A 27,816-nucleotide genomic window follows, 5' to 3' on the forward strand; every position below is an offset into this window, starting at 1 on the left:
TTGGATGTCTGCGCAGGGCGGAATCCCACTCCTACCCGCACATGTAACATTCTGTCACGCGCGCACCCACCCGTTCAACATATTTTGTTCTTTTAAGTCTTGTCCAGCCCACTCCTGGAGAAGCTTATCATATAATAATAATAATAATAATAATAATAACAATAATAATAATAATGATGGTAATTAATACATTTTATTTGTACTGTGTATTTGTCATACTCAATGCCCTGTTCATTCACCAGTATGAATAAGAGTTTGATCAAATAAAACATACCTGAGCAGTACTTACTTATTTGTGTGTTACTCTAGGCTAATAGGGACGTGTTTCAATAGGTGTTTTTTGTCCCCCAATTACTATATAAGCCCAAATAAGCTGCAGCTCCAGTGTGGGAATATTTTGGCTTTAAGCCGGATGGGAGGGGAGAACCGATTTAACGTGAACGAGTCGATATGTCGACTTTGTTCAAAAGCAGTGCCAACGAAAAGTGGCAATACAACTAACCTGAAAACTCATCTAAAATGTAAGCGTCCCATTGAGTTTTCCCCAAGCTGAGAACGAAAACTGGAGTTGGAGAGGGGCCATCGCAACAGTTGTCTATTACGGACGCCTTCGCCTGACAGTGCAAACATAAACGTGGCGGCACCAGCGCATGCTCGCAGATGCCGACCTTCGCTATACAGCCATAGAAATGCAGCCATTAACCACCGTCAGACAACCAGCATTTAAAAATATGCTGCAAGCCTTTCGTAAACGGAATGAACTGCCAAAGGAAATGTACATCTCCCAAACTGCCATTCCAGAATTGTGCAAAATGAGAGGACATTCAGTAGGAGATAAGACATCTCCTTTTACTCTTCTACTACAGATGAAGCTAAAATATGACCCTATACATGAGCTTGACCATGTATTACATTACTGTTGACTGGACTCCTAGTCGGGATCCATTGCTCTCAAAACTCCCGCCATTCAACCATGTCCCCAGGAGTGTAACGCATCATTGCCCAGATACATACCCCAAAAACATTGCGTGGTTTTATTTGTATTTTATTTATTTATGATTTTTTTTGAAATTCCAATTACATTGTCTGAATATCAAGAGAAAACGTTTTTTTTTTTTGTTTTTTTTTGAAAGAGTGTATTTGTGTTAAACAATTATCATCGTTATATCAGTGGCATAAAATGTCCTTAAAATGACAATATCGTTTATCGTAATTTTTTCTTGGACAATATATCGTCCAACAAAAAGTCGTTATCGTGACAGGCCTTGGCTTAGCTCTGGGGATTTGCGGCTGCCATGGCTCTCCTGGGACAAATCGGAGCAGGGTCTTCGTGATGGATTACTGTCTGACTGCACAACACACTGATAATCAGACTTTACATGGCCATACTTGTGTTACACCTGACTAGTGGTCCCCAACAAGAATTTGTATGTTGCTGGTAGGGTAGAAGAACACGCTCACATGGAGTTAATTACTTCGGATTGCTCCAATCTGTGGAGACCATGAGTTGTAAGTTGGTTGTCATTAATTAAATTTGATGTAATTAAATGTCTACAGTATTCAGTTATTTTATATAAAAAAAGAAATCAAGCTCTTTGTCAGATGTTTAAACTCTCCTGTGTATATCAAGCCTTACTTGTTGGGTTGAGCTAGATATAAGTATTTGGCCAAGGTACATCTTAAAAAACAGATTAGTATCCTGGCACCCTGTTTTGAGCAATAAAAATTGCTTTTGAGAAATTACTGCCTACCTCTCTCACATTTCATCTTGGTGCTCCTGGGCCTGCTTGAGCAGGAGGCAGTCAGAAGTATGACCTGTTGCCGGTTGATACTCCGCTGCAGGCCCCTGTGCTCCTTAAGATGTGTCGCTGTCGTGGTAAATTTGTATGGGTTTTTACTCCGCACGGCTTGACGTTATGCAGTGAGAATGGATTTAAATGTACTCCAAAAATGTAAGTTGTATACTGAACCTTTTGCTGCAAGACAGTGCTTCTCTGCCCAGTCCTATGGGACCCCCAGACGGTCCATGTTTTTGCTCCATCCCAGCACCTTGCCAGCCCACCCACATTTTCGCTCCCTCCCAAACACGTAGACTGTCTGGGGGTCTTTAGGACCAGATTGAGAGAGACTGCTGTAGGAGATACCAGTCACCCAGCATGGTGTGGTATCAGTCTGCCTTGTCATGTCATGAAACCCAGTAGTGCTGTAGCTCGCCTGGTTCTGAACAGAGTCCTTGTCTGTGGCAGTACATACGCTCCACGCCCACAGTCCTCCTCTTCCTCCTCCCGTGTGGTCCAGCGACGTCTGAAGGACATTAATAAAACAGGTGCGTCAAGCCTCCCACACCAGAGGCTCCGGTGACTTGCGAGTGATTGACGGCCGAGTCCAGCCGCTGCGACGGGCACCCGCCGACTGCGGCATGGCGTATGGCCACGTCGGCCTCGGATCCCGGCTCGCGGCAGAGGGGGCGGAAAACCTTCTGCGTCTCGCCAGAACCATGTCTCCAGCAAATAGGAAGGCAGGCTTGGCTCGAGTGCTCAAATAGATTCTTGTTCTTTTTCAGCATGAATTAAAGAAGCTCACCAGATCGTTGGGCTCTGGGTCCCTGAATGCACAAGAGGTTCAGGAATACACCCTTAAAACAGAGGGTACAAGAGGGTAATTGTTAGTTTTATTTATGTGTATTTGTATATACAGTGGTGGCTTTGTTGGTTGTTCTATGCAGCATCTATGACCAGCATTCAGGTTAAGTAGGTCCAACAATAAGACGACTTTTGGGACTTAAGCTGATTCCTCGCACATCTAGTGCATGGCCTTTAATGGACTGGGACGTATTGCGCGTATTGCTGGGGCTTCTCAAACCCATGCAGTCACGTGAAAGATGGCATTCAATCAGGTGAGTAGCTGAGCTGCCACTAGATGGGTCCCGATCAAAGGAGCTGTCATCACGTTGCTTTATTGGGGGTATGACCTGTGTGTGCACCGTAATGGGTTCAGGTTGCCCCTGGCTGCCTGTTTGGGGCTCTCCGTTCCCCTCTCTGTTTTGCTGGTAAGCTGCTGTACTCTATGTGTACTCTATATGTTCCTGGGCAGTGAGAAGAGCAAGCAGGTCGCTGGGGTGTTGTGTAGCCCAGCAGGTTAGGAATGTCTGCCTGTTCCCAGGAGGTTGTGGGTTCAAATCTCATGGCGGGCAGAATAGTAACATCTTCATTTGGGCCCTTGAGCAAGGCCCTAAATCCCTTGAAATGCTCTAGGGTTACTAGATAAATGGACCCTAAGCTGCACTCTCAGTTGTATGTATTGGTGTGTATGTCTCAGAGCAGAGCAAAGTGGCATATATGAAAAGAAGCATTACGTTTTCATCAGTGCAGACATGTCACAAGCTTCATTTAATTTTATTTTCAGCACACATCCCTGTTGGGCTTTTGAGCAAGACCTATAACCACTAGATGTTCCCTAACCCCAGGCTTTCCTTAGTTGAACACCTGGATGCTTTTTCACATAAGTGTCAATGAAATAAAATGTAAATGGAGCCAACCTGTGCTGCGCCATGTTTCTCACCAGTCCTTTTCAGTTGACACTCCAGTAGACAACGTGTGATAGCTCATCAGTGGTGACGTCGGCGATGATGCCCTGTGAAATGTGAGACCGAATGGATTATTACTCATCTTCTACACGTGTGCTAATGGAATGATGTGGTAGTCATTCAGGACGTGCTATACAGGGATAATAAAGTCACATGTCCCAGATAGCTGACCCGTGCAAGTTTGGTCCAGGTGCGTCTCTTGATTCGTGGTGGTAAACGGTAGACTGAAGCTACCCTAAGCTTTTGTTGTCCCTGTGGGTGGGTGCATGCGTAGTGCGAGGGGGGAAGTGTGGGCGTGTTATCGATATCAGCTTAAGTTCATTAACCTAAATTTCTCCATCGGGGGAAATTATATTCAGTTTTATGTTTTATGGGTTAAATCTGAATGGCTTTAACCTCTCTGGCGTTTTGGGCTAAGCAAAACGGATTTTAAAGGTTACGTCAGTTTAGGGTGGGTGTGTGTTCTTCAGGGGTCAATACAGGCAGTCTGTCTCCCCAGTAATTGTTCAGGACTAAGCCCGCCCCCAGCACTCGTGTCTCAAGCTTCTGCGAGGCCTGTTCTGCTGAACATGTGGCTCTTCTCCGTGCTGCAGGTTCTCACCTCCTCAGTGTTGTGGAAACTTCACTTGTATCGCTTAACGCTGATGTGATGAGGAGTGTTGTTGTATTTATGTAATTACCAGGTGGTGCATTCCTATTCCCCATAAAATGTTTTTGTTTTTTTTGTTTTTTAATTAGGGGGTTTCGCCTGAAAATATGCAAGAACTGCTGTTAATAATGTCTCAGTGCAAAGGCGGTTTCCTCAGGCGTTGCAGCGATTTCTGCTGGTAAATGATGATGGTAAAATGAAATAAAATGAATCTCGGGGTGTTAAGAAAATGCTCTGATCTGCCTGTGACGCTTTGTAGCTGTTCTACTGTATGAGACACCCTTTCCCAACGGGAACCAGAAAACAGCATCTGAAGATGTTTGGTAGGGCAGAGGGGTTAAGGTGACGCTAATCTCCAGTGCTATATCATAAGAGTGAGTGAAAGTGATTGTCATTGACACACCACAGCACACAACAACGAAATGTGTGCTCTGCATTTAACCCGTATGTGACATCGTGACATAGCAGGGGGCAGCTAATTCAGCGCCTGGGGAGCAGTGCGTGGGGGCGATACCTTGCTCAGGGTACCTCAGTGGTGCCTTGCTGGTCAGGGATTCGAACCAGCAATATTTCGATTACAAGTGCGCATCCCTAACCATAAGGCCCCCTTAACGTGAGAATCACTGTCATTCCGTTTGGCCTGATTGGGACTCAGCTGAAATCACTGATCTTTATTATGCTCTCTGTCACAATTTCGGTGGTGCAGTTCAGGTCACTTTTTTTTTCTTCTCGACAGGGAGTTACTTAATATTTTAAAGGTAAATTCTCTGTTTTCCCCTGTAAGCCGCCCATTGGTTTGTCGGACGAGTGTGCGCAGCTGTGAATTTCTCATCTTGCTGTTTGAAACATTTACTTGCATGCATACATGTGTTGACTAAGTGCCTCCCTGGTTACCCCATGTTACTATAGTTAGTGCACTGTGACACTTCTGCTTAGAAGTGCAGACAGAAATGGTCACGGCAGGTTTCTCAAAGGTGGTGACACCCTCGTTCTTCCTCATTTGGATCAGCTCAGTTACTTACTTACTTTTGATGATTATGGGGAAAATGTCCTCTGACAGTCTAGGTTTTGTCAACTCTCGGTGCCTGTGGATGTAAATTGGCGTGACAGCGCTGTATATCTCAAGCTAATTATTTTTCCAGGAATTTGTATGGAATTTTTTTTCATAATTGCATTGCAGTCATCATTTCAGGCTTGTTTTGTCTTGGTATTTGTTTTCTGGTTATTAAAATGATGAATCTTTACATTGTTTGTATTGGGTTGGGGAAGACCCAGATCACAACATTTAATTCTCCAGAATATTTATGACATTTTGAGGAAGGGAAGAAGTTAACTGAAGTTTATTTTTGGTCTAATACCTAACATGTTCATTTTACATCTGAGATTTTGAGAATTTTAGGTTCTGTTTTAAGGGTGTATTCCTGAAAAGGATTTATAATGAAAAGCATTACGAATGAGTTGCTTATTTCTGCTGTTGCTCAGTACAAAATGCTTGTGTTCTTATCAGCCTGATTCATTACACAAGTAAAGTGGTTGATATGAAACGTAACCCCTCAAGATTCAGTACCGTGGCCTTTTGGTGCCACTCTGTGAGGTTAGGCCTAAGGTCACTCAAGGTCATGGCTCTCGGTAAGTTCGGCTATCATGCAGGCTTCCCACCATCGATGAGCCAGATCCCCTGCTTTCCTCTAAGGGTTGCTGCACCTCCACCCCCACCCAAAACACATCGCACTGGACATGGCCTCCATTTGCCCCCTCCAGCTGGTTTGGTCTTTGTGGAGAGTGGCTTGCTGTGTCAGTGTGTTTAGTCTGAGTAATTTTAAGCACTTGTGAGCATTGATTTAAACTGAAACGTACTTAAAGCGCGTCACGTGAAACATGAAGAATGCTGACGCTGAGTTTAAGATCAGTATCCGGTAGGCCGGATGACCGGGATGGAGGAGCAGACTGTCCCCCGGTGGAGGTGGAGGGACAAAATGTACTCCAGTGAGGCTGGGGGCTGGGCTGGACTGAACCCCAGTGCGGATGCAGCGGTTGTGAGGGTCCTGCAAAAAAAGCGCCATTAATTGGACTATAAGCGGGTCACAGACAAGCCTACATAGATCGTGTGATATGGGTCATTAAGGTAGACATCAACGGACACTCCCCCTCAGTGTTATGTAAGTGAAGGATTTGGGAATTTTGACAAAGGGCGGTTAAGCTGCAGAGAGCAGGAGCAGACTGGAGCCGCTGGCCTGTGGCAGAGGATAATCCCTGCGGACTGGCAGACCCCTCCCTCTATCGCCCACCGGTGCCGGAGCGAGAACATCGCTAGCTTGAGAGAGATGAATGTCTGTATCGAATTACTGTGTGCAGAACCCCAAGTACTTTTCACAGTCTTAAAATTATGCACTGTGAGCACTTCCCTGTGTAAACCACGTACAGCTGGGCCCCAGCTGGTTGGGAATGCTTTGCTGGAATCTGATGTAAGTTATAAAAATGGAAGGGTTTCTGAGGCACCGCCAGGGCTGCAGAGAGGCGACGTAGCTCTCTGACCAGTATTATTAGAGGATTATACAGGCCCGTAGGTCAACAGCAGGTGACGTACCATGCTGTTCCGGGATCAACCGAGTGGGCTTTTCACTTCCCTTCTTCTCCCTTTTAGACCCGTTCATGGAGATGATTGCGATGTGAAGCAGAGTGTGGTGTCTGTGTAAGAAGCAAGGCTCCAGAACCCGCTTATGTGTGGGGTCAAGACACGCAATCGGGCAGAGCTCAGCAGTGCACTGTAATCTCACCGACTGCTGGCTTCCCTTGGCTGGAATTCGGTCACTTGCTGACCACCGTCCTAACACCATGAAGGTTATGAGCCTGCAAGGTCCTGCTGGGTAGATATGACAGAGATGGAGACATCACCTTCCTGGGGAGGGCCCTGGTGGATTCTTGTGCTAAATTCTGGTTCTGGTGGGTTCCGAAGAGATTCATTACTAATATTTTTGTCCCACCACGCTCGTTTCGTCCTAACAAAGACACTCAAAACAAAGACATTCAGAAGAAGCGAGTTTGAGGTCTGCTCTTGCCTGCCACGGGGGATAGATTGGCCCCGCTTGCACCACATGTTAAAAGGCTTAGTAATTAATTGAGTTTTAATGAGGATCCTTGGCAACCAGAAAGTAGGCTGTACTTTTTGCATGTGTGGGGTCATGATGGAGGCCGTGGCTGCCATTTTAACGTTGCCCCATTAGTGGTTAAGCATTGGCCGCGGAAAGAGGGGCAGTGCTCGGCTCATTTGTCTCCGTCATGCCCGTGGTCGCCATTAATCAGCGGCACGTTTTCTTGCCGGAGGATGGTGGTGAGACAGTGGCAAACACTGGGGGTTCTCACCTGCTGGATGGCAAAATGGGGCCATTCTTTCGGTCTTACGTGGATGTGTCTCTTCTTTAAAGCATTAGAGAGATAAAAATATCAAAGGCAAACATTGAGTGTTCCTGGAAGTTAAGCAGCGTGGTAATGTCAATAGTTACACATTCAGACTTGAAAACAATGCATGTATATGTGATTTATATATTTGCCCCACAGCTAATTGGTCATTCATCATGGACGTTTAGAAAGGATGCACATCTCGACGAAAGGTTCACAACTGAATTATTCACAGCGGGATCCAGGGCTAAAGCAGACACGCAGGATCCCAGTAGCCTGGTGATCTAGGTCAGTGTTTCTTAACCCGGTCCTCGGGGGACCCCCCAGCTGGACCATGGTTTTACTCCCTCCCAGCTTCCAGCGCACCTGTACCGGGTATTTGGTGTTTTTGATTGACTGGCAGTGGGGAGGGAGCAAAAATGTGGACCGTCTGGGGGTCCGTGAAGACTGGGTTGAGAAGGCATCCACTGGTTGCTATGGGTATGTGTTAGTGAGTTGCTTCCTCACCACACGCAAGCCCTGTGTCCGTCTGAACATTTACGGCTGGTACTGATCTCATCGGTGAGGATTCTCCCCTGTACGGTGCTTGTCACTTCCTGGCACTCCTCCTCTGTAGGTTTCAGATGAAGTAGCGTACTGTCACTAGCCCTCAGGAGGCTGTGGTGGCTTTGGCCCCTGTTGCCACGGCAGCGGGCTGCCATGCAGATGCTCTTTATGTGTGATTACGGGCCGATACGTGGGCGCTTTTCCCCTGTACCATGAGCTGGGGTTTGGCCTTTAGGACTCGGGGGTGAAACCTTGGGGACAAAATCCCCTCGCTGATCCGTCCATCTATGGGAGCAGAGCGACACCTGGCGGAGGGCGTGGGCGGGACGCCTGGCATAGTGCAGGAAGGTCTTAGCGAGCATAGCTGCTTCAGCCCCGCATTTCCCGAGCCGGTGTTGTTCTTCCTGGGCGAGGACAGAGTCTGATTCATCGCTGCCTTACGGACAGCGTGACGGAGGCGTCGGTGGGGACCAGGTGACGTACGTCCGGCGCACCCAGAGTGCGGTGATTCAGCATGTGGTCCTCGCCGCGGGGCTTGAGAGAGAGAGGGGGGACACGGCTCTCTGACCCACATGAAGACAGAAAACCTGTGATTCAGGCCTGCGGTTAGAGGAGAAGCATGTAAGATGGAAATCAGTCAGGTGAATCAGCACACTGTGGGCGAGTGATAGATGTGAGGGATATGGAAGGCACCAGGTCTGTCTACTTTTTACATCCGCACAGGTGTTATAAAGCGCGGTTTTTGTGTAAGGCACTTAATCAGGTAAGGATGATGTTACCCCACACTCCCTCGCTGTCTGTCTGGGAGGAGGGGAGGAAACAGTGTCACTGCCCCCCCCCCTCCCCCAACCCAGTGTCACCCACCCACGCCCTTGCCTGACATCCTGCTTCTGTCCTACAGAAATACCGGCACCAGGATGAAGACACGCCACCCCCGGAACAGAGCTCCCCGCCGCCCCCTGGCGAGCCCCCGGGCCCCGAACTGGTGCAGGTATCTGAGAAGAACATCTCTCAGATTGAGAATGTACACGGCTTCGTCTCCCACTCGCACATCTCCCCCATGAAGGTAAGGACCCTCCCCCCACCCCCCCCCCACCCCTCTTGGCTGTGTGCATCCCATTGCTTACTCCATCGCATCGCATCGCAAAGGACCTGCGTGGGTGTGTGTGCACCTGTAAACAAACACACACACACACACACACACACAAAACACGTGATGGGAATTCCCTGCAGCGCATTGCTGGCCCTGGGTAGAATGCTGAGAAAAAGGACAGCCTGCCCGTTGCCAAAAGTGTTTGCCTCCTGCCCTCCTTGCCTTCACCAGGATCCATTTGTCTCCCCGCATAATAGGGGACAGGGACAGTCAGTTCAGATGTTTTCCGGGTGACTTTCTGTGTACCATGAGGCCATACGGATTCAAAGGAGACGATGCTAATTATTCCGCGTCTCTGCCTGAAGTAGGTCACCATTAAACTGGAGAAAACTTGCATCATCTTCAGCCAGACATAACTGCTAGTTTCTGTTCCTGCCCAGTTAGCTTAAAAACACCGCCTCTCTGGCTGGGCTTGGAAAGTGAAGTCCAGACTCGGTACCTGCCATTCGATCCAAGCTGCTTCCTAGCCGGTGTTCCGCCCCAGCGTGGGGGAGACCCGGGCGTGCTGCCTTAGCCTCAGTCCTTCCTGTTAGCGCGTCGGCCTCGGCCCTCCATCACAGGCTTCCTTTGAGCCATTCCCCCTCAGCTTCAGTTAAGTTCCCAAGGCAGAATGAGCGGCCCATCGCGGTTCAGCTGAATCTGAAGCTGCTGGCATGATGGAGCTGTGCGTGTGACCTGGAGCTGTGGTTCTCAGCTCTGCGAAGTGAAGCTACCTTTTTGTTTTTAGGTCAGAGCAGAGCTTGGGGCACGATGGTCTGCTCCCCAGATTCACCCACAGAGCCGTTCTCCTGTCACCTACCCTGTGTGACTCTCATCCCCGCAAAGCCCTCAGCAGGGAGAATCATATCTGCCCCTCAATACGCAAGGGACTCTGGGGCCTGTCGTTAATCGTGATCCATGCCTCTGGTGCCTGGGGTCGCCTAGTTTGTGACCGGCTTTTGGCCACGTCCAGCCCAAACGCTCGTTCCCCATCGCGGACAGGTCTCTGCTGCCGTCGGACCTGATCCCCAGCCTAATTAACATTCATCTGTGCCATTGTGCTCTGCATGTAATCAATACAAGCTAGACGCTTATTGCAGCTGTCAGGCTACCAAAACCGTTTGGCATACTTCCATTGTTCATTGAGGTGCCTGTACATGGAATCAATAGATGAATGTGAGCAGAATATTGTTAGGGATTTCTTAAAAATTAAATTAGAGAGAAATCCCAACTAATTTAAGTAGTTTTCAGTCAGTAATAAAGAGCCTGCAAAATTGTCCTCGCGCATCATTAAATGTTTATCTCCACCCAGTGGCTGCATTTTGTCATTGCAGGTTTCTGTTGCATTCAAATTTGCTCTGTAGACTAGAGAAATTAGTGGTACCCTTTAACCCATCTGAGGCTGTGCAGATATGGTGGTGTGATTGATTGAGCTCCTGAATCCTGATCTGGTGTTGTAATGATTCATATGAACAAAGTGGATTATGATGATTAATCCTTGAGGGGTGGATCATTTGAATCTCAGGATTGAGAATTGGTGCTTCTAACGTAGATTATTTTTTTAAGGCATGTAAGTTTAAATAAATAAAGCAGATGTCTGTATTTGTACCGTAATGTAAAGCAGCATGTGTTTTGCATACAGGAAGCTGAATAAACGTGTTCATGGCAATGACCTGGAGACTGACCTTAACGTGTGACCTCAGATTTCTATGCTGGTCACCCAGCCTGGTACCAGCACCGGTCTAATTCTGGGCCCACCAGTCCTTTTGTACATGCATTTAAATGGCTGCTTTTGTACCACCAGAGCATCGGGCAGCATCGTAAGCTGTTATGGTCTCGTAGTTTCTGCAGTGACAGTGACATGTCGCTGTTTCGGCCCTCGTACAGCAGTGAGCCATGTGATTATAGCAAGATTCTAAGGAGTCGCTAAGGTCTCATGGTCCTGCAGTGACATTGACCCATTGCTTGTGCTGTGATGAGCCATGTGATCAGATGATCATGTGATCATCAGGAGATGCTATGGTCTCGTAGTGCCTGCAGCGACTGTGACCCAGCACTCATACCGTGGTGAGCCATGTGATCAGGTGATCTTCGCAAGATGCTATGGTCTCATAGAGCTTGCAGTGACTGTGACCCAGTGCTCGTGCTGTGGTGAGCCATGTGATTAGGTGACCGCATGATCATCGTGAGATGCTAAGGTCTCGTACCGCCTGCAGTGACAGTGACGCAACGTTCGTGCTACGGTGAGCTGTGTGATCATCGCAAGATGCTAAGGTCTCGTAGTGCCTGCAGTGACATTGACCCAGTGCTCATGCTGTGGTGAATCGTGTGATCGTCACGAGGTGGTAAGGTCTTGTAGTGCCTGCAGTGACAGTGATCCAGTGCTTATGCCATGGTGAGCCATGTGATTAGGTGACCGCGTGATCATCACGAGATGCTAAGGTCTCGTAGTGCCTGCAGTGACAGTGACCCAGTGCTCGTGCTGTGGTGAATCGTGTGATCATCACGAGGTGGTAAGGTCTCGTAGTGCCTGCAGTGACAGTGACCCAGTGCTCGTGCTGTGGTGAATCGTGTGATCATCCCGAGGTGCTAAGGTCTCGTAGTGGCTGCAGTGACAGTGACCCAGTGCTCGTGCTGTGGTGAATCGTGTGATCATCACGAGGTGGTAAGGTCTCGTAGTGCCTGCAGTGACAGTGACCCAGTGCTCGTGCTGTGGTGAATCGTGTGATCATCACGAGGTGGTAAGGTCTCGTAGTGCCTGCAGTGACAGTGACCCAGTGCTCGTGCTGTGGTGAATCGTGTGATCATCACGAGGTGGTAAGGTCTCGTAGTGCCTGCAGTGACAGTTATCCAGTGCTTATGTTATCCAGTGCTTATGCCATGGAAAGCCATGTCATCAGGTGATTGTGTGATCATCGCGAGATGCTAAGGTCGTGCTTGCAGTGACTGTGATCTGTCTCTGTTCTACTGCCCATACCACAGTGACCCATGCAGTTTGTTGATCATGTTATCCTTGTAAGGCGCTAAATTCTTTCCCCGAGTGTGTGCTGCCGTGCCTGCCTCCTGCCTTCAGGTGTCCCCAGTGTCACTCATGCCCAGCAGCCCCCCCCCCCACCTCCCCGATGCCTGTGGATACTATTGCAACCGTCCATCTCAATTCGTCACTCCTACCTGCGTCACTGCAAAACGGCTGCTGTCCTGGCGTGTCTAACCGCACGCCTGCGTCTCGGATCATGCGTCCTTCCTTGGTGTCAGGTTGATGATGTCATGTCTCCGGTCCGCGGTGGCCCCACCTGGTCGCGACGAGCTCCCCCCCATTTCCTCCGAGTGGTGTACCTGTGAGTCCGTGAACGCCATAACACAGAATGGCTTTGGTGGGTGTGTTGGGCTCGCCGCTCACTTCCTCGGCGCACTTGTGCACGCTTGTGTGTCTCTGCCTTGATCACCCCACCCCAGTCCTTCGTCTGCTTGTTTGCGTGAGTCTCTCTCTCTCTCTCTCACCCCCCCCCCTTCCTTGTAACTCCTGGCTTTGCTGTGACTGGTACAGTTACGTGCCCCTCTGTAGGTAGAGTCCTTGGAGTGCATCTTCGACGGGCCTTCCGCGTTAGGAGGCGAGGAGATCCCGACCTCCGCCTACTCCACCCTGTACTCACAAAGCGATGTGCTGTTGCAGGTAACACCCACGATTGCCAAACACAGCGGCCCGCCCCCTCTGTGCGTCGCAGCACCTCCTCCCCCCCCCCGCATCCAGTGCCCTTCAGACTTCCACAAAATGATCACCATCTGTTTCAGATGAAGATTCGCTCATCATTTTGCGAAGCCTGTGTTTACCTCCCTCCCACCCATTCCTGTATGTTGTAGTACGCTTTGCAAGCACTAGATGGCAGACCTGCCACTGTGCATGAGCGCTTGTGGACTATCAGCTGCCGTATTAAAACCAGCTTGTTTTTTACTTAATTGTGACTTTGTAAGAGATTGAGAGGTAGCCATCTTGGTGGCATTTTAGTGTGTGGCAAACGATCAGGCTGTGTAAGGTGGGTGTATCTGACGTTGCATTCTGCTTCCTGATTGGTTGGACACGCTCATCGCAATATCCCCTGGCAGTTGAAGGGGATGGGAATGTGGCTGTGCGGCATGCAGACGCGCACAGGTGCATCGTTGCCATTATGGTGCATGGCTGGACTCTGGCTCTCAAAGTCCCCTGGAGTACAACATTAGTGACATGCAGGGGCCTGGCTTGACCCAAACGCCGAAGGACTTGCTAAAACGAATTTCAGAGGATATGTATTTCCAGGCATTTTGAGAGCCTTGAGAACTGTGACTGTTTACATGTTGGAGCTGAGGATTGTTGCTTGGCTCAAGTACTGACCTGAACCGCCATGATCGATGATAATCTTTCCCCAGTCTAGCTTCACTCACAGGGGTATGGAGTATTGTACCCCTGTGTCACCCAGCATTCCTGATGCCCTTCTTCTCCTCTGTATTAGCACCCATGACCCCCCCCCCACCAGCATTGATTTTTATCATTAAATGAAGGCATTTTTGAATTTTGAAGGAAGACTTTCGATAGGCACTTTTACATTCCTCCTCGCATTTTACTGCCTCCCCGATGATCAGAAATGGCCTTTTGTGCTAAATAAAGTCATTTAACTGAGACCACACACACTGCACCCAACAAGCCACTGTGAATCACTGCTGCGTTTTAATAATTGAGGATGACTCGCTGTCGCCGGGTTTCGCATACCAAGCACGGTGTGAAGGTAAATATTACTCTGTGTGTGTGTGTGTGTGTGTGTGTGTGTGTGTGTGTGTGTGTGTGTGTGTGTGTGTGTGTGTTTTTTTGATTTCGTGCTGATAGGAATTTTGTTTTACAGTCATTCTCCCATTCTCAGCAGTCCAGAGACGACAAGCAGCTATGAAAAATCTTTCTTTCTTTTTTTTTTTGGTGGAGGTGTGAGGTGATGTAATGCTTGTAAAGCGGTGAATCTGTGTTGTCAAATGCTGCTGGAGGCTGAAAATGAAGTGTAAACTCCTTATGTCATTGGCTGGAGGCTTGTAGATATTGTGATGTGTCACGCCCCCCGCCACCTGAGAAGTTGGTACAACCCTGAGTGAGAGGTTACTCTGGTATCTATAGGTGCTTACCATTCCTTTGAAAGGGACAGTCCTGCCTGTGGCTGGGTGGATCTGGCGGTGTGTACTCGGCAGTCTGCCTGAGCAGGGGCCCCTTTTATCCTCCGAGGATGAGATGGGCTGTTCCAAGTCCCGGTTAGAGACCAAAATGAAGCCCGAGCGTCGGTGTGGGGGTGTGACAGACAGGCGGCGTGGGGCGAGGGGGGGGGGTGTGCCAGCGTTTCAAAGTGCTGCCGGGACGGTTTTTATAGTTGCTGAAAAATGAGCTTCGGGGGCCTTGGGGCGCTTGCAGGAGACCTGCTGAATCAAATCGGGGGATTCTGCAGCTGTCATTGTGAAGGCTCACAACATACCAGCTCCTGCCTCATTTTCCCATTTAGGCTTGCTTGTCTGAAGGAACGGGAATGGGGGAATTACAAAAAAATGTGTGGCGTAAACCAATAGGAGTTAGAGTGGTGAGGCAGGGCTGGGTTGAGATTAGCTGTTGTGTTGCCATGGCAATGGAATACCAGACCTGTGGCTGTGCCTGCATGAGATAATGGAAGCCAGCTGACCCTCACTTTACTTGGTGGGATTTAAATCGGGTTCGCTAAGCAGAATCGGTGAAAGGCTCCCAAGCAGAGAGGTGCCGAGGGCTCCGGTGTGTTTATCTGGGTTTGATTTGGCTTCCGTTTACGGGGCCTTTAGGTTTGAGCTCTCCTGTAATAAAGTCATGTGATGTCAGGCTTCTTTTCGCGTCCCTGTACCGGGTCTGTGTGGACGGGCCGAGTTAGTCGCAGTCCAGCCGGTCTGTCCTGGGCAGCTCTGCGCGGAGAATGGGGTCGACAAGGCAGCTTCACAGGATATCAGTGGGTAAATCGGAACTCCATTGTAAGCGAGTCTTTTCATTGGTAATAATCAAGCTGGGAAGAGGAGCATGGAGCGGCAGTGTGAGCGAAATCTGAAGAAGCTGAAATCTCTTAAATCTATCCCCGTGTGTCCCTCCACGTCTGCGGCGGAGCAAGGCCAGGTGTGCCTGAGGCGTGAGCGGGGTGTCCTGGTTAATGTTATCGTCACTGCTTGTGCTCGCATTTCGGACGCCGCGATCAGAGGACCAGGAAGCCAGTGTTCCCTGATCTGCTGTCTTAACGAGATGCGACGGCTTTATTGACCACACACTCGAGGGCCGCGCTTGAACGCTGATAGTAAACAGGTTCGCCGCTGTGTAGGCAAACTACCTAGGAGGTTTTTATGAAAATAATACTGTGGGGCGGGACTGTCTCACACCTCCAGGGCTTCGGGTTTGGATCACCTCTGTTCTGTGTGTGTGGAGTTTGCGTGTTCTGTCTGTGTCACATGGATTTTTTCTAGATGTTTTGTTTTTTTTCCCCTATACCTAAAGATCTGCAGTTATACAATTGGTGTATAAATTGGCAATAGTTCTTTTGAATGTGTATGCTCTATGATAGACTGGCATCCCATCCATGGTGTACTCCAGCCATGTGCCCTGTGATAGACTGGCATCCCACCCAGGGTGTACCTCAGCCGTGTGCCCTGTGATAGACTGGCATCCCACCCAGGGTGTACCTCAGCCGTGTGCCCTGTGATAGACTGGCATCCCACCCAGGGTGTACCTCAGCCGTGTGCCCTGTGATAGACTGGCATCCCACCCAGGGTGTACTCCAGTTATGTGCCCTGTGCTGCCTGGAATAGGCACCAGGTGACATTGACCAGGGCAAGCAGTTAGTAGATGGATAATATAGCAGGCTATAATTGCTCTGGCAAGGACAGGAATGGCCTTTAACTGCGGTGTCTGTGCACTTATTCTCCTGAGGAAGACAGGTTGGGGCTTTAAAGTCACTGAAGCACGTGTGGTCCAAACGCAGAATCAGTGTTGTTTGGAGAAGCGGTACCTGTATCTGCTTTCCTGCATTGTAGGATGTCGGGGTCTTGCACAAAGCGCCGGTCCTCCTGACAGCCATGTACAACCTGGTGGCTGGGGGTGGGGGGGAGAGAGATGGAGCGAGGGAGGTGTGGAGGCGGGAGTCATGTCAGATAAATCAAACGGAGCTATGGAGAATGGGGGGCAGAGCTGGGCCACGTCTGTGCAGCCAGCCCCCTCTCCCGCCTTCCCTCACCCCTCTCTCCCTTCCCTCTCTGTCACAGCCCCCCGGCGGCACGGGGGATGAATACTAAACACCGGCACAAAAGCACGCAGTCCCCAAACGTGCTGGTCGTAGTGCAGAGAGCTTACCTGACTCCAGCTCGGAGGAGGCGCGGCTAGCAGAGAACGGGCTATGTGCTGCCCTGCCTCGCTGCATTTTCTTGCGTTTCAATTCATTGTTTAATTTTAATTAAAAAATTTTTTTAATCCGGTCAGTCGGACTTGTGGAGCCACAGGGGTGACTCACACCCCCTCGCTTCTGGTGGGCAGCACCCGTACGGAGGACGGAGACTCTGGGCTCGGAGCGCGCCAAAAACCGCAGCAGCTGTGCGGAGAGTGAGGTGAGCGAGTGAAGGAAGAAGGGAGGGAGGCAGGAGGAGCAACAGCGGCGGCAGCGTTGCTCACCCGCTGCCCGAGTGCGGAGTCCCCGCTCCTCGAGACGAGCTGTTCTGAGGAGGCGTGGAGACAGGGGAAAAGTTTGGGCTTAGAGCGCAGCCGGCCCCCGGACTGTGGGTGGGATCCTGGCTCCAGGCCTCTATGGGCCCCGCTGCCGTGGGGGGGGGGCGCCCATCTGTCTCCGGCATCGTGAACCGGCGCTCCCGGGGAGGCACTGTCGGATCGGCATGCTGGCCTCCGTGTGGTACGCCAAGAAGGTGGGCCGGCGCCTCCTCGGAACCCTCCAGAGAACCAAGAGGCTCCACCTGCGCTTGCTGGTAGGTCCTCGCCAGTGGGGGGGAGGACACACTGCCTCGGACCTCTGACTTTGCTCAGAGGATGCCAATGCCGCGCATTCTTCGCTGCGTCATCTTCAGCCTGTGGTTCGGCGCCACATCTGATGTTCTGTGCCCATTTGACGTTGACAGAACTCATCAGGCTGCTGGGCCACCGTGAGCATGGCGACTGTGTCCTGTACGGGTTTGTCTTGGGGACGAGGTTGGGTTAGAGCGTAGCTCCGAGGAGTACAATCACGCCCTCTATGGAACCCCCTGTCCCAAAGTGCCTCTATCCTTTTATGGAGATACAAGTTTTTGCTCCCTCCCAGCTCCTGGTAAAATGTGAACTGTTTGGCAGGGAGCAAAAACGTGGAGCATCTGAGGGTCGCCAAGAACTGTGTTGGGAAACGCTGCTTTAAGGGTGGTCTGGTTGTAGGGGTATAGTAGGGTTCTTCCTGCAAGGTGGCCATATTTAAACTGACAAAAATATTCAACCTCAAATTGTTTCAGATTACTCTGTTATGGACTCATCACAAGTCTAAACAAGCCTGGTTACTGGTGCCTGTGGTTACTGGGTTCTGAGTCGTCCTTTTGGTGCAGTTTTGTCTCACTGTTGGAAAAGTGCTTCATATGAATGTAGCTGTTAGGTTTGATTCTCAGCTGCTGAATTTAGATGTACAGCAGTGGGTAAGTGAATAACTCCTGTGTTTCTCGGGGATTGGCTTCATCTTTCTGACCTCCTTAAGGTGTCTATCTTTGAGGGAGGGGCCTGGGAAACATGTGAGCCCGAGGGGCCCCCCTGGCCTGTTGCCTGAGTACCCTGCTCCCCCCCTTCCTCCGAGCTCTGCATTGCGTTTTACGCTGTCACGGTTCCAGCACTCAAAGGCGTCTGAACACCCGGCATAATGCCGCCTGCGCATGCTTAGTGGCCTGCCGTGGGTGTGAAGTTAAAAAAATATATACATATATCTTACTTATTATTATAATGATTCTTGAAGCAGATGATGAAAGGGAGCCTTGTGTGTCGTGCTGGCACGTCTGCCCTGAGCCTCGGCTCTGGGATTGACAGAGCCTCGCTTTACTCCGCCGTCCCTGGACGGACCTAAGAGGGCCAGGACCGCAGACGGACCGGCTGAGGCTCCTGCTAAGCCTCAGCCAACGGGCGTGTAGGAGGGATGTGCCAGATCGCAGGGTGCTAGGCGGTAGCCGGTCCCCCGCAGCTCGCATTACACCTCGGATTTGGGCGTGAGCTCAGTAGCGGCAGGTAGAGGTGATATGTCCCAATGAGCCTGTCGAACCCTTTCATTACTGCAATCTGAGGTGGCGACTCCCAGCTCCCGCCACTGGGGGCGCACTCTGGCACTTTGTTGTACAAGAAACGTCATTTGTCATGCTTATTCGGCCTATTTTTTGTCATTATTTTTTTTTTTGTTCTGCCGTAAGGTGCTTTTTGTGATGGTCAAATGTTAGCCCATGCCTCCGTACGCTTTACTGTTTGCTCCGGGGGTCAGAGAGGTCAGCTGGCGATGTGCATGTTGGTTTGCAGGCTGTGCAAATGATGATGTGATACCTTATTCGGTATGTGCTTCTCAGTCCGTGACCCCTGTGGGTCATAGTTACGAGCCACCAGGGTGGGTTAACTGGGATTAACTGTTGCTCCCAAAGTAATGACACATGTGAGCGGTGATGTGGGGGTGAGGGAATATAGGAAGGGAGGGGACAACTGAGTCTGAAGCTCCCGCAAAGCTACCTGGGATGGCTGGCCTTTGTGTGTGTGTTTGTGTGTGTGTGTGTGTGTGTGTGTGTGTGTGTGTGTGTGTGTGTGGAGGGGGTGGTTTAGTCAGCTAACGGCAGTTAGTTCAGCTACTCAAAATAGTGCTCATCTGTTTTCACATTTACAAGTCGAGAGCCGTCAGCCTGGAGGCGTGAATGCAAAGCTATGATGCGTAGTCAGAGACACAGAAGACCAGCCCTGCAAGGGAGCACAGCACTGCGTGTGCCACTGCTCCTGTGCCGAAATGCCCCTGCTCAGTGTGGAGAGGATGCTGTCCCATAATGCACAGGGATGGTCGACGAGTCTCTCCCAATAAACCCACAGCAGCATCAATGTCAATATGTTTAGATTGGTTATGATTCATTCTCCTCTCTCCCTCTCTCGCTCTTTTACACCGCTGCAGTGCTCTGGTAGGACCAAGGAAATATCAGGGGCAAAACAGCGGCTTGCTGCGATGTGTGTGAGCCTTCAGAGCACTTGCGTTGTAGACAGAAGCTACATCTGCCTTTTATGTCTGTAGGTTTCAACCTGTACTCTGTGTATAGAATATCGATTTGACCAAAGTCTTATGGGTACGTCAGTGTTTGCCAGTGACCTATAAATTCTTAGGTGTAAACACTACCTCCTATATTTTGATTAGCATTTGTTCAGTTCCATTTGAAGTATATTTTCTAGGTAAGGAGGTAAGGGGTGTGCGATGATACAGCGTAACGATATGTCGATATGACACAAGATGAACCACCTCCGGGGTGAGAACCTGAGTGCAAGCGTGTGGCGGGCCAAACCTCAACACCACACTAGTCTGAATGGAACAGAGTGAAGCATTTTCCAGTGGCTGCAGTGCCAATCCTGCCACCAACCACCAAATGTTCCCTGAAACTTGGAAGACCTGCTTGCAGTTAACATATGCAAACAATCATTTACGTAACACTTAAGTTGTAAACACTGAAGTAACTTTGATTCGTCTACACGGTGTTGTTCAATAAAAGTGAGATTAATATAGCAGTGGTCTCTCTGCAGGCTGTAAAGGAAACCTTTTGTGAATTTTATTAGTCCCTGATCATGCTTATTAAAGTGGCTGGTAGGATGATTAGCTAAAAACAGATTGAAGTGTAGTAAATGTTGTTAGTAAACATTCCAGATAAATGCTGAATTGCTGTATATGATGTGTGGAGTTTCACCAAAGACTCTACTGTTTATCAAATAAATGTAGCCTGCAAACGTTTCTCATTGTTGGATGTTCGAGTGTGAAGCTTTCCGTGAAGCAAATAGCTACGTATAGTGAGCAGAGTGCATCGATCCCTCCTCATTTGCATTTGAATTAGCCGCCTGTGGTAAGGAGGCGCAGAAAATGCAGAACTGGTTGTCGTTTCTCTCTCTCTCATGGCTTCACAACAACCTTTGCTGTCGACCGGCCGCCCCGAGGTTGTGACTGGGATCAGTTGAGTTGCCGTAGTTGAGATTCGTAGAGCACAATGGAGTAAGAGAACACTTTGGAGGGGCGAGGGTTAGTCTTCAACCCTGTCAGGTCAGCATGTGTGTCAAGGGAAGACTCGTGCAGGGGGGTCAGGCTGTGCTTGTGTAGATTTCTTGAAGATGTTGTATTTGTAAATCGTAGTATTTGTAATTGAATGCAGTATAATAACTAGAATTGCAATCAGGTTCACTTTCATACTTAAGAATTACAGTTGAATTTGGTTACGCAACTCAAAATTATTAGTGTGCTCGATGTCTTCACTTCTGGCATTTTACTGTCGGAATAATCGAAAATCTCTCCAAGAACAATACATCTGAAGCATTAAGCTTGTTCAGCGTCAGTAAATGTGAGTAAATATTTAAATAAATCGCCAGATAGCAGTTCAACACAAAATACCTCAGGCGGTTTGCCTTATTGCCCTGTAATCACCCCTGAATGGTTTGCATAGCGTCTGCGAACTTACCTTTTAATGCCATTGACAGATTTGTAATGCATATTCCGCCTAATTTCTCATGCACCTTAACTGGCTTCACTTCCCCCGTTCTCCTGTTTTACTTGCTTGCTCAGGCTAAGCGTGTGATGCAGTGATGGCTCCACTTCAGGCCTCCTCTGCAGAAAAAAGATAACCCAGAGCTAAGAGGGGAAAAGGGGCCCCTCGTGTGCTTTCCTTATAATTCTCCCGTGGTTACTGGCATGGTCAAACCCGACACCGTAGTTTAAAGACACTTCAAAACACGTGTAGCTTTGTAAATGCTTTTATTTGTACATGAATGTTTGCAAGCTTCAGATTTTGTAGGATCAAATGATTTTTTTTTTTTTTTACAGGTGCCCAGACTCATTTTACTTGGAAGCTTGAATCACTGTCAGAATTTTAAAAGTAATATAACAAAACAAAAATAAATATTACAAAGAGCCTACATTTTTGTCCCTTATGCTATAATTGAGTATTACAACACCACCTATATATATTTCATGAGCTCTCCAGTATGTGCTGTTAACTCCTGTGCTGTCAGAATGCTCACATGAGTTGTATAACAGCACTGCACATTTTGCATGGTTATGGCTAGTAGTGATCTGGGGGGAAAGAAGAACAGTAGACTGATATGTGTCTGTTGCAGCTTTCGTGTTTGTACCTTTGATCAGTTGTTTATTTCTATCTGTGCTGTTATGCGCTATTTTTAGCATGTTAGGTGGATTACGTAATGTCCAGTCAGTTCCCATTGAATAATGTGGGATCATTTTGAAAGCACTACCAAAATGAAGGGAATTGTGAATCGTACGGCTCCCCCCCCCCCCCCCCCCCCCCCGGGAATGGCGCTGTCCATTAAGAACACATTATTGGATGAGGATAAATCCTGGGTGGCGATGTGATGATATCCTTTGTAGTTGAGTGGCAGGCACAGACGATAAAAGCCTGCTAGTTTATGGACATCCGAGCCAATTAGCCGCAATGGGATCTGTTTTGGGGGGTGTGGTGGAGGGGGTCCAGTAATTTGCGTCCAGTAAATACTGTGTCGCCCCTCTAGCCTTGGATTTTCACCATCTCCATTAGTGTGGGTCACAGACATCCAGACCTTTCTCTGCAAGCCAGGGGGCCGGCCAAAGGAGCGGAGCCAGTACTGATTGTGTTTGTCTTCGTCGCCGGGGAAGGGGCCTGTATTTGGAAGGGGCCTGGGATTTGTTGGGTAGCTAGATAACTTGTCTTAAGGTAGTCTAGGCTAAATGTAAGAGAATGAAGATAAAGTCCATTTAAACTGGGGTACCTTAAATCCAATAAGTAAACTAGCTTACCAGCAAAACGTGCCTCATAATACAGGCCTCAGTTCCTAGAAGGTGACCATGTTGCATTGAGGTCGCTCCTCATGGCCTTGCCCCCTCTGTTCCCACTCACCGTGTCGGCACGATTTCTTAGCGGCAGCCTTCCGAGGTTTTCCATCGGCAAGGTGATCGGCCTGACTCTGCTGTCCGATTGAGCCTCATATCTAATTGAAAAAGAGTTTCTGATTTCCATTTGTTGCTTTGTGGGGTTTTCATATTCAAACACACTGAGGCAGGATCAGATTCCCCTTTATGGGTGCGTAGCCTTTCAGGACCTGGGCTGACTTTCACCTGCTGCTTGGTGCAGATGTGTCATGGGCTGTGGCCTCCGTGTCCCACTGATCTGCTCATCTCCGGAGGCTTTAATGGGGACAAACCTGAATGGCCATGCCTTCACCCAGCTGGAGCCGATTTAGCTTTCATGACGAGTCAGCATGCTCCCACCAAACGCCGGCCAAGGTGTGGCTGTAGCTTTACTGTTGAATTAAAGCCGTCGTTTTCGCTGCTGCTTTCGATCCCATTTTAAAGGCTGACGTTGCAGCCTCGCCGAATAGCTCAGGAATGAAGAACCCGTGGACTCATTGCAGAAAAACTGCATGCCTGATTTTATGCAGTTAATTGTCCTCAAGGACAGTCCGAAAGAATTTGCTTTTAAAGGAAGTGTATTTATCTGTGGGATGCTATTTTAACAGCATTTGGGACATTTTATTGGTTAAAATAATAATAATAATAATAATAATAATAATAATAATAATAATAAATCGCGAACCTTCAGTTTTGAATTATTCTTAATTCTCCGTAGCCTTCTAAATTATTTAAATCATCCCTATTCCGTATGTTGATTTATCTCTTCTGCTGATTGCAGCTAGGAGTTACTGTGAGCAGTTGAAAATGCTGAGCTCAGAATTTCAAGAGTCTTGGTTCATTAGTGCCCTCTCTCTATTACAGGTGGCAGTGTGAATATTAGCTCCAATAAACAATGATGTTGCCCAGGCAGTCGATTCTATTTTATGCGAGCTGCGGAGTATATTTAGACTGCTCAGAGAAAGAAAGGAAGGACGGTGGCTCGGGATTCCTGCTCGCATTATTTGATGTGAGAGCAGTTGCCATGGATTTAGTCCCGGGGGAGTGGAGGTTGAAGCTGTGACTATATCTGCTAACTCATTTGACACTTGTGGCACACCTAAGGGTCGCTCTCATTGGGGATGGGGATGGAGGGGGGGGGCATCCTGTCCTCTCTTTTAACTCTACAGATTGCTGCCATCGCAGATGCTGAACAGCACGCTTAAGACTTTTTACTTTGGCTCGTGTGCAGAATATTTTCTCATTTCGCTTTTGTTTCTCTTTTTTTTTTTTCCCTCCCAACTCCAAATGGCACAGGCTTTTGTTTTATTTTTTTTTATTCTGGGTTGGCTGTGTGTGGGAGATGAAAATACTGCAGTGTCTGAAAAAGCAACACCAGAGCTTCAAGAATCACTCAGGCAAGAGGAGACCATATTTTACCTGGGATGTGCTCGCCTGCCTGGATTTCCATCTTCCACTGTAAAGCGGGGAATGCTCTGAGCAATCCCTCATTTCTTTCCTTAGTATTGTCTTTAAGTCGTGCTTTTTCGAGGCATTTGGCTAAGACTGAGCGTCAGAGTTGTGTAATTTAGTCAATAGTGTCACTTGATGCTATCACTGGACTGGATGTTTCTCTCAACTGTTTTGGCAAAGGAGGGAAAAAACAGTGACTTTTTCTTATGGCCTGTAGAGTTCTGGTGACTAGGGATAAAAATATAACTCGTTTTAAAGGCTTCAGGGGACGATGCTTGTGCAGGTAAAAGCAAACAGGCACCAGTGCGTGTGATTAGATTGCCTTGCTCCTTCATGCCACCGTGTGTTTGGCTTGTGCGGTGATTGTGCTTTTAGGGAGGAGTGTCATCCTCGTGTTCCTCGCCCGTATGATTAGCGTGCCCTGGAGATCTCATCAGCCGGCTGCAGCAAACCTGCTTTGCAGACACTTTCCGTCTCTGAAGCTCTGCTGTTTTTTTTTTTTTTTTTTTTTTTCCTTTTTAATTCTCTTGCGCATGAAGAGTTATTTCATCAAAGCGTTTTCTTGGCGCTTCTCAGACTGGTGAAGGGAAGTAGCAGAGACAAGGTGGGGAGAAAGCACTCTCGGAACTTCTCTCTCTCCCTCTCTCTCTCTCTCTCTCTCTCCCTCCCTCTCTCTCTCTATCCATCTCTCTATCTGTCTCTCTTTCCTTTCTTCTTCGAGCTGTTCAGCAATGAGGGTCTTGCCAGTGAAGCCTCCTCTCTGAAGGAGGAAGACTGGACAAGTTCCGTCCGCTTCCTTTGGCGTCGGTCCCTGGGAGTTGTGAAATTTGTGGGAGCATGGTGTAACCTTATCCAGAAACCCCCGCTGCCGCTGCCGGTTCCTGTCCCCACCGCCCCCTGCACACAGAGAGACACCCCCCCCCCACCACCCTCTCTACTCTCCCCCCACACCGCTTCACCTCCCTGCCGACTGGTCGCCCGGCAGCCGCGGCAGCGTGATTTCCATCTCGGTCCCCAAGGGAAGAGCGGCGCGGGATGAACTACATTTTCGGCAACAATGCGCTGTACTCCCGGGCTAGCCGCATCGCCTCGGGGGCCTCCTCCGGCCAAGGCTCGGGATTGGGCTCCGTCTCGGCTCTGGCCACAGCGCATCGGGGCCCAAGCTGAAGCAGTGGGCCAAGCGAAGCTCCTCTGAGGAACCGCCCTCCCGCTGGCAGCAGCTGCTGACCTTCTTCAGCCGCCGCAGCGCCTTCGCCGACTGCATCTCAGCAGGAGCCTGCCAGGTAGAGCCCGCGGCGGCTGCCCCGCAGCACCCCGCCGTGCGTGTGGGGCCAGACACACACCCTCTTTAGCTGCTTCAAGTTTAGCTCTGGTACTTTGGGGGGGAATTCCTGTGCTTGTAAGTTTTCGGAGGTAAAGGCAATTCGATTTATGTGGTTGTTGTTGGTTGCACCTGGTGCTTTTAAGGGATTTGTTGGCTTGGCTGGTCTAGGAGAGAAGCATTACCTGAAAGGTTCTATATTCCATATATCCTGTCTTATCGGAGAGAGCTTTTTTTCGGATGTTGAGGGTGATGGCAGATCTCTGAGTGACTTGACTTTTTTTTTTTTGTTTTGGAAAATTAGCCAGTTTTGAATTCCTTGGGTTTGCGGCATGAAGCTTGTGTGATGATCTGAAGTCGCCAGGTTAAAACTTGACATCAGTCGCACGGTCGCCTTTGTTGGGTTCGACATGACCCCCCTCCCGCCAAGGCAAACGTGAAAGAAAGGTGCGGTTCTGTCCAGTAATTTTCTTATGTAAGTTTTACCGAGCGGTTGATTAGCGTGAGCTGTTGGCGACGTGATCGTGAAGGGAGGATTTCCTGTTCTTTAATGTGCTTTATTGGTGAACCTTACCCCTCAGCCATTAAGAGGTCCTCTAGTAATCGGCCAGTACTTTAAAACACTTCCCAAATTCATCCCGGGGAGGTAATGAAGGACTGTGAGAACTGACTGGGTCGTCCATTCTGGGAAAGAGTGGGGACATGCAGCCAATTCGGCCACGGAGATTGACAGTGAACTCAGCACAGGAAGGTCTTGTATGTCCTGGCGTTCCTTACTAATGGGGAGAGGTGACCAGGTCTCGTGTCTCGTCACTGCCTTACGGGAGAGTCCTGACTGATGGAAGGGGGAATGTAGGACCCTGCAATCGGAGAGCTGTAAACGGATATGCCCCCTTTGTTGGCCGTCAGTGGTATTGTCCTGCTGCACTTCGATCTGTCTCTGTAGTGGGGTGTTTGTATATGTGGGGGTGGCGGTGGGGAGATCTGGTTTCCCTGCATGCTGCCAAGTAGGTATCATTACGTATTGATGGAAGATGATAGATGAGCGAATGAGAACCTTAGTGCCGGACACTATGGGCTGTCAATACACCAGGCAGCCAGCCATTTTTTCCCCCAACCCGCCCAGAAGTATTTGTAAGTCCAGAGTTGATGAATATTGTATCTTAATCCTAAAAAGCCACTTTGTTTGGGTGGGGGGGGGTCTATTCGGTGAGTTTGTGCCTTACATTATGACCATCGCCCTTTTCCCGCGTGTACTCAGTTGTGCTTTTACAATACAAATGATTTTTGAATTAAAAATTCAAGTCCAGTCTCCGTCAGTGCAAAGACAAGCGAAGCTAATCTATTCCCCATTTTTGGTACCAACATTTCATGTGATTGTATGCCGACTTCGCACACATTGAGCGGAAAGTAGATATTAATAATGTGCTTCAGAGGTATAATCATGTATTTTATGTTTCTCCAACCCCAATGAAGTAAATGCTCATTAAGCGTAATTTTTTAAAGCGTAGCATAATGACAATAGATGTAGCGTGCAAGTGTTGCATTTTACACATTCCTTCAGCCAGGATTGGGGATATAGATAAGTTATGTTTTGACACATATTAAAAGCTAATTAGCTAACCCTTAGTAGAATGCTGCAGCCGGACGATGAATCTGAATTTATGTAGCAGTGCTGTGTTATTGGCAATCCCAGTTTTGTTGCTCAGTTTAATGAACAGCCTTGTTCGTTAGTGGTGGAAACAATTAACTTTCCGAAAGTCAATAACACCTTAAGTAGCAACAGGTTAGTCCAATTGGATTTTTCGAGGCTGCTGTTCATCCCCACTGTTCTGATAAGTGTGTTTACTGGCTGATAGTCCACTGAATGATGCAGCTGTCAAAGACTTTGGGACACGTCAGAGGTGCTGTAATCGGAGGACCCAGGGAATATGATCTTCGATGGCCCCCACTAATGAAGTTGACATCCGGAATCAGAAGCCTTAGCTTGGGACTCGTGTCCTTCCCGTCTGCGCTGTGGAAGCCGTGAGGAACTCCTCTGGTGCCTGGATGTTAGTTTTTCCGGGTCCGTTTCCTCAGATCCCATCGATAACTTCCGGTAAAGTGATGTGTGTTTTGCACAGCTTGGAAGTATTGTCTGTTAAATACCAAACCAGGAGGGTATCTTCATACTTTTGTCTTGTCCTGTTGAGCCTCGGGACGTTTATTGGCAGTTTTTCTCTTACTCCTGAGCAGTTATTCTTTCCGATTTAGCTGTACGAAAATGTATGCATATAAATATATTGGCTGTGAGATCTGTCTGCTAAGTGGGCAAGGATTACTGGAAGATGGAAGAACCCTGTCACTGCAACCTTCTCGGTGTTGTCTGATGAAACGGATAACTCATTTATGCTGATAAAAGCAGCTAATGGCCTCCGTCCGCTCAGGCGATTTAGGAGAGCTCGGACCCACGATGAGGATTGTAGCCTGCGCCCAAACTATCGGATTCAGTGATAATCAGACCTGACTCATTCGGGGCTGGAGGGCGTTGGCTTACCTCTGCATGGCCGTGCTTCTGAGGAACCATAATAAGGTTCGCATGCCCAGCCA

General features: G+C 48.8%; 1 protein-coding gene across 22 annotated transcripts in view; it reads left to right on the plus strand.

Annotated features, from left to right (window-relative positions):
- The window catches only part of LOC125716317 (discs large homolog 1-like protein), a 110,242-nt gene that overhangs the window by 39,450 nt on the left and 42,976 nt on the right, over positions 1-27,816 (plus strand). For 12 of the 22 annotated variants that reach the window (XR_007384315.1, XM_048988468.1, XM_048988470.1 and 9 more), the window contains 2 exons: positions 9,082-9,246; positions 12,878-12,985. Coding sequence is in view for 21 of the 22 variants with exons in the window: in XM_048988468.1 (XP_048844425.1) it covers positions 9,082-9,246; positions 12,878-12,985 (273 nt within the window). In the remaining variant the exon portion in view is untranslated. The remainder of the gene's footprint in view (positions 1-9,081; positions 9,247-12,877; positions 12,986-27,816) is intronic. The other 10 variants (XM_048988457.1, XM_048988459.1, XM_048988461.1 and 7 more) reach the window with 1 other exon arrangement.

Source organism: Brienomyrus brachyistius, chromosome 21 (assembly GCF_023856365.1).
Source record: "Brienomyrus brachyistius isolate T26 chromosome 21, BBRACH_0.4, whole genome shotgun sequence".
Classification (NCBI taxonomy): Eukaryota; Metazoa; Chordata; class Actinopteri; order Osteoglossiformes; family Mormyridae; genus Brienomyrus; species Brienomyrus brachyistius.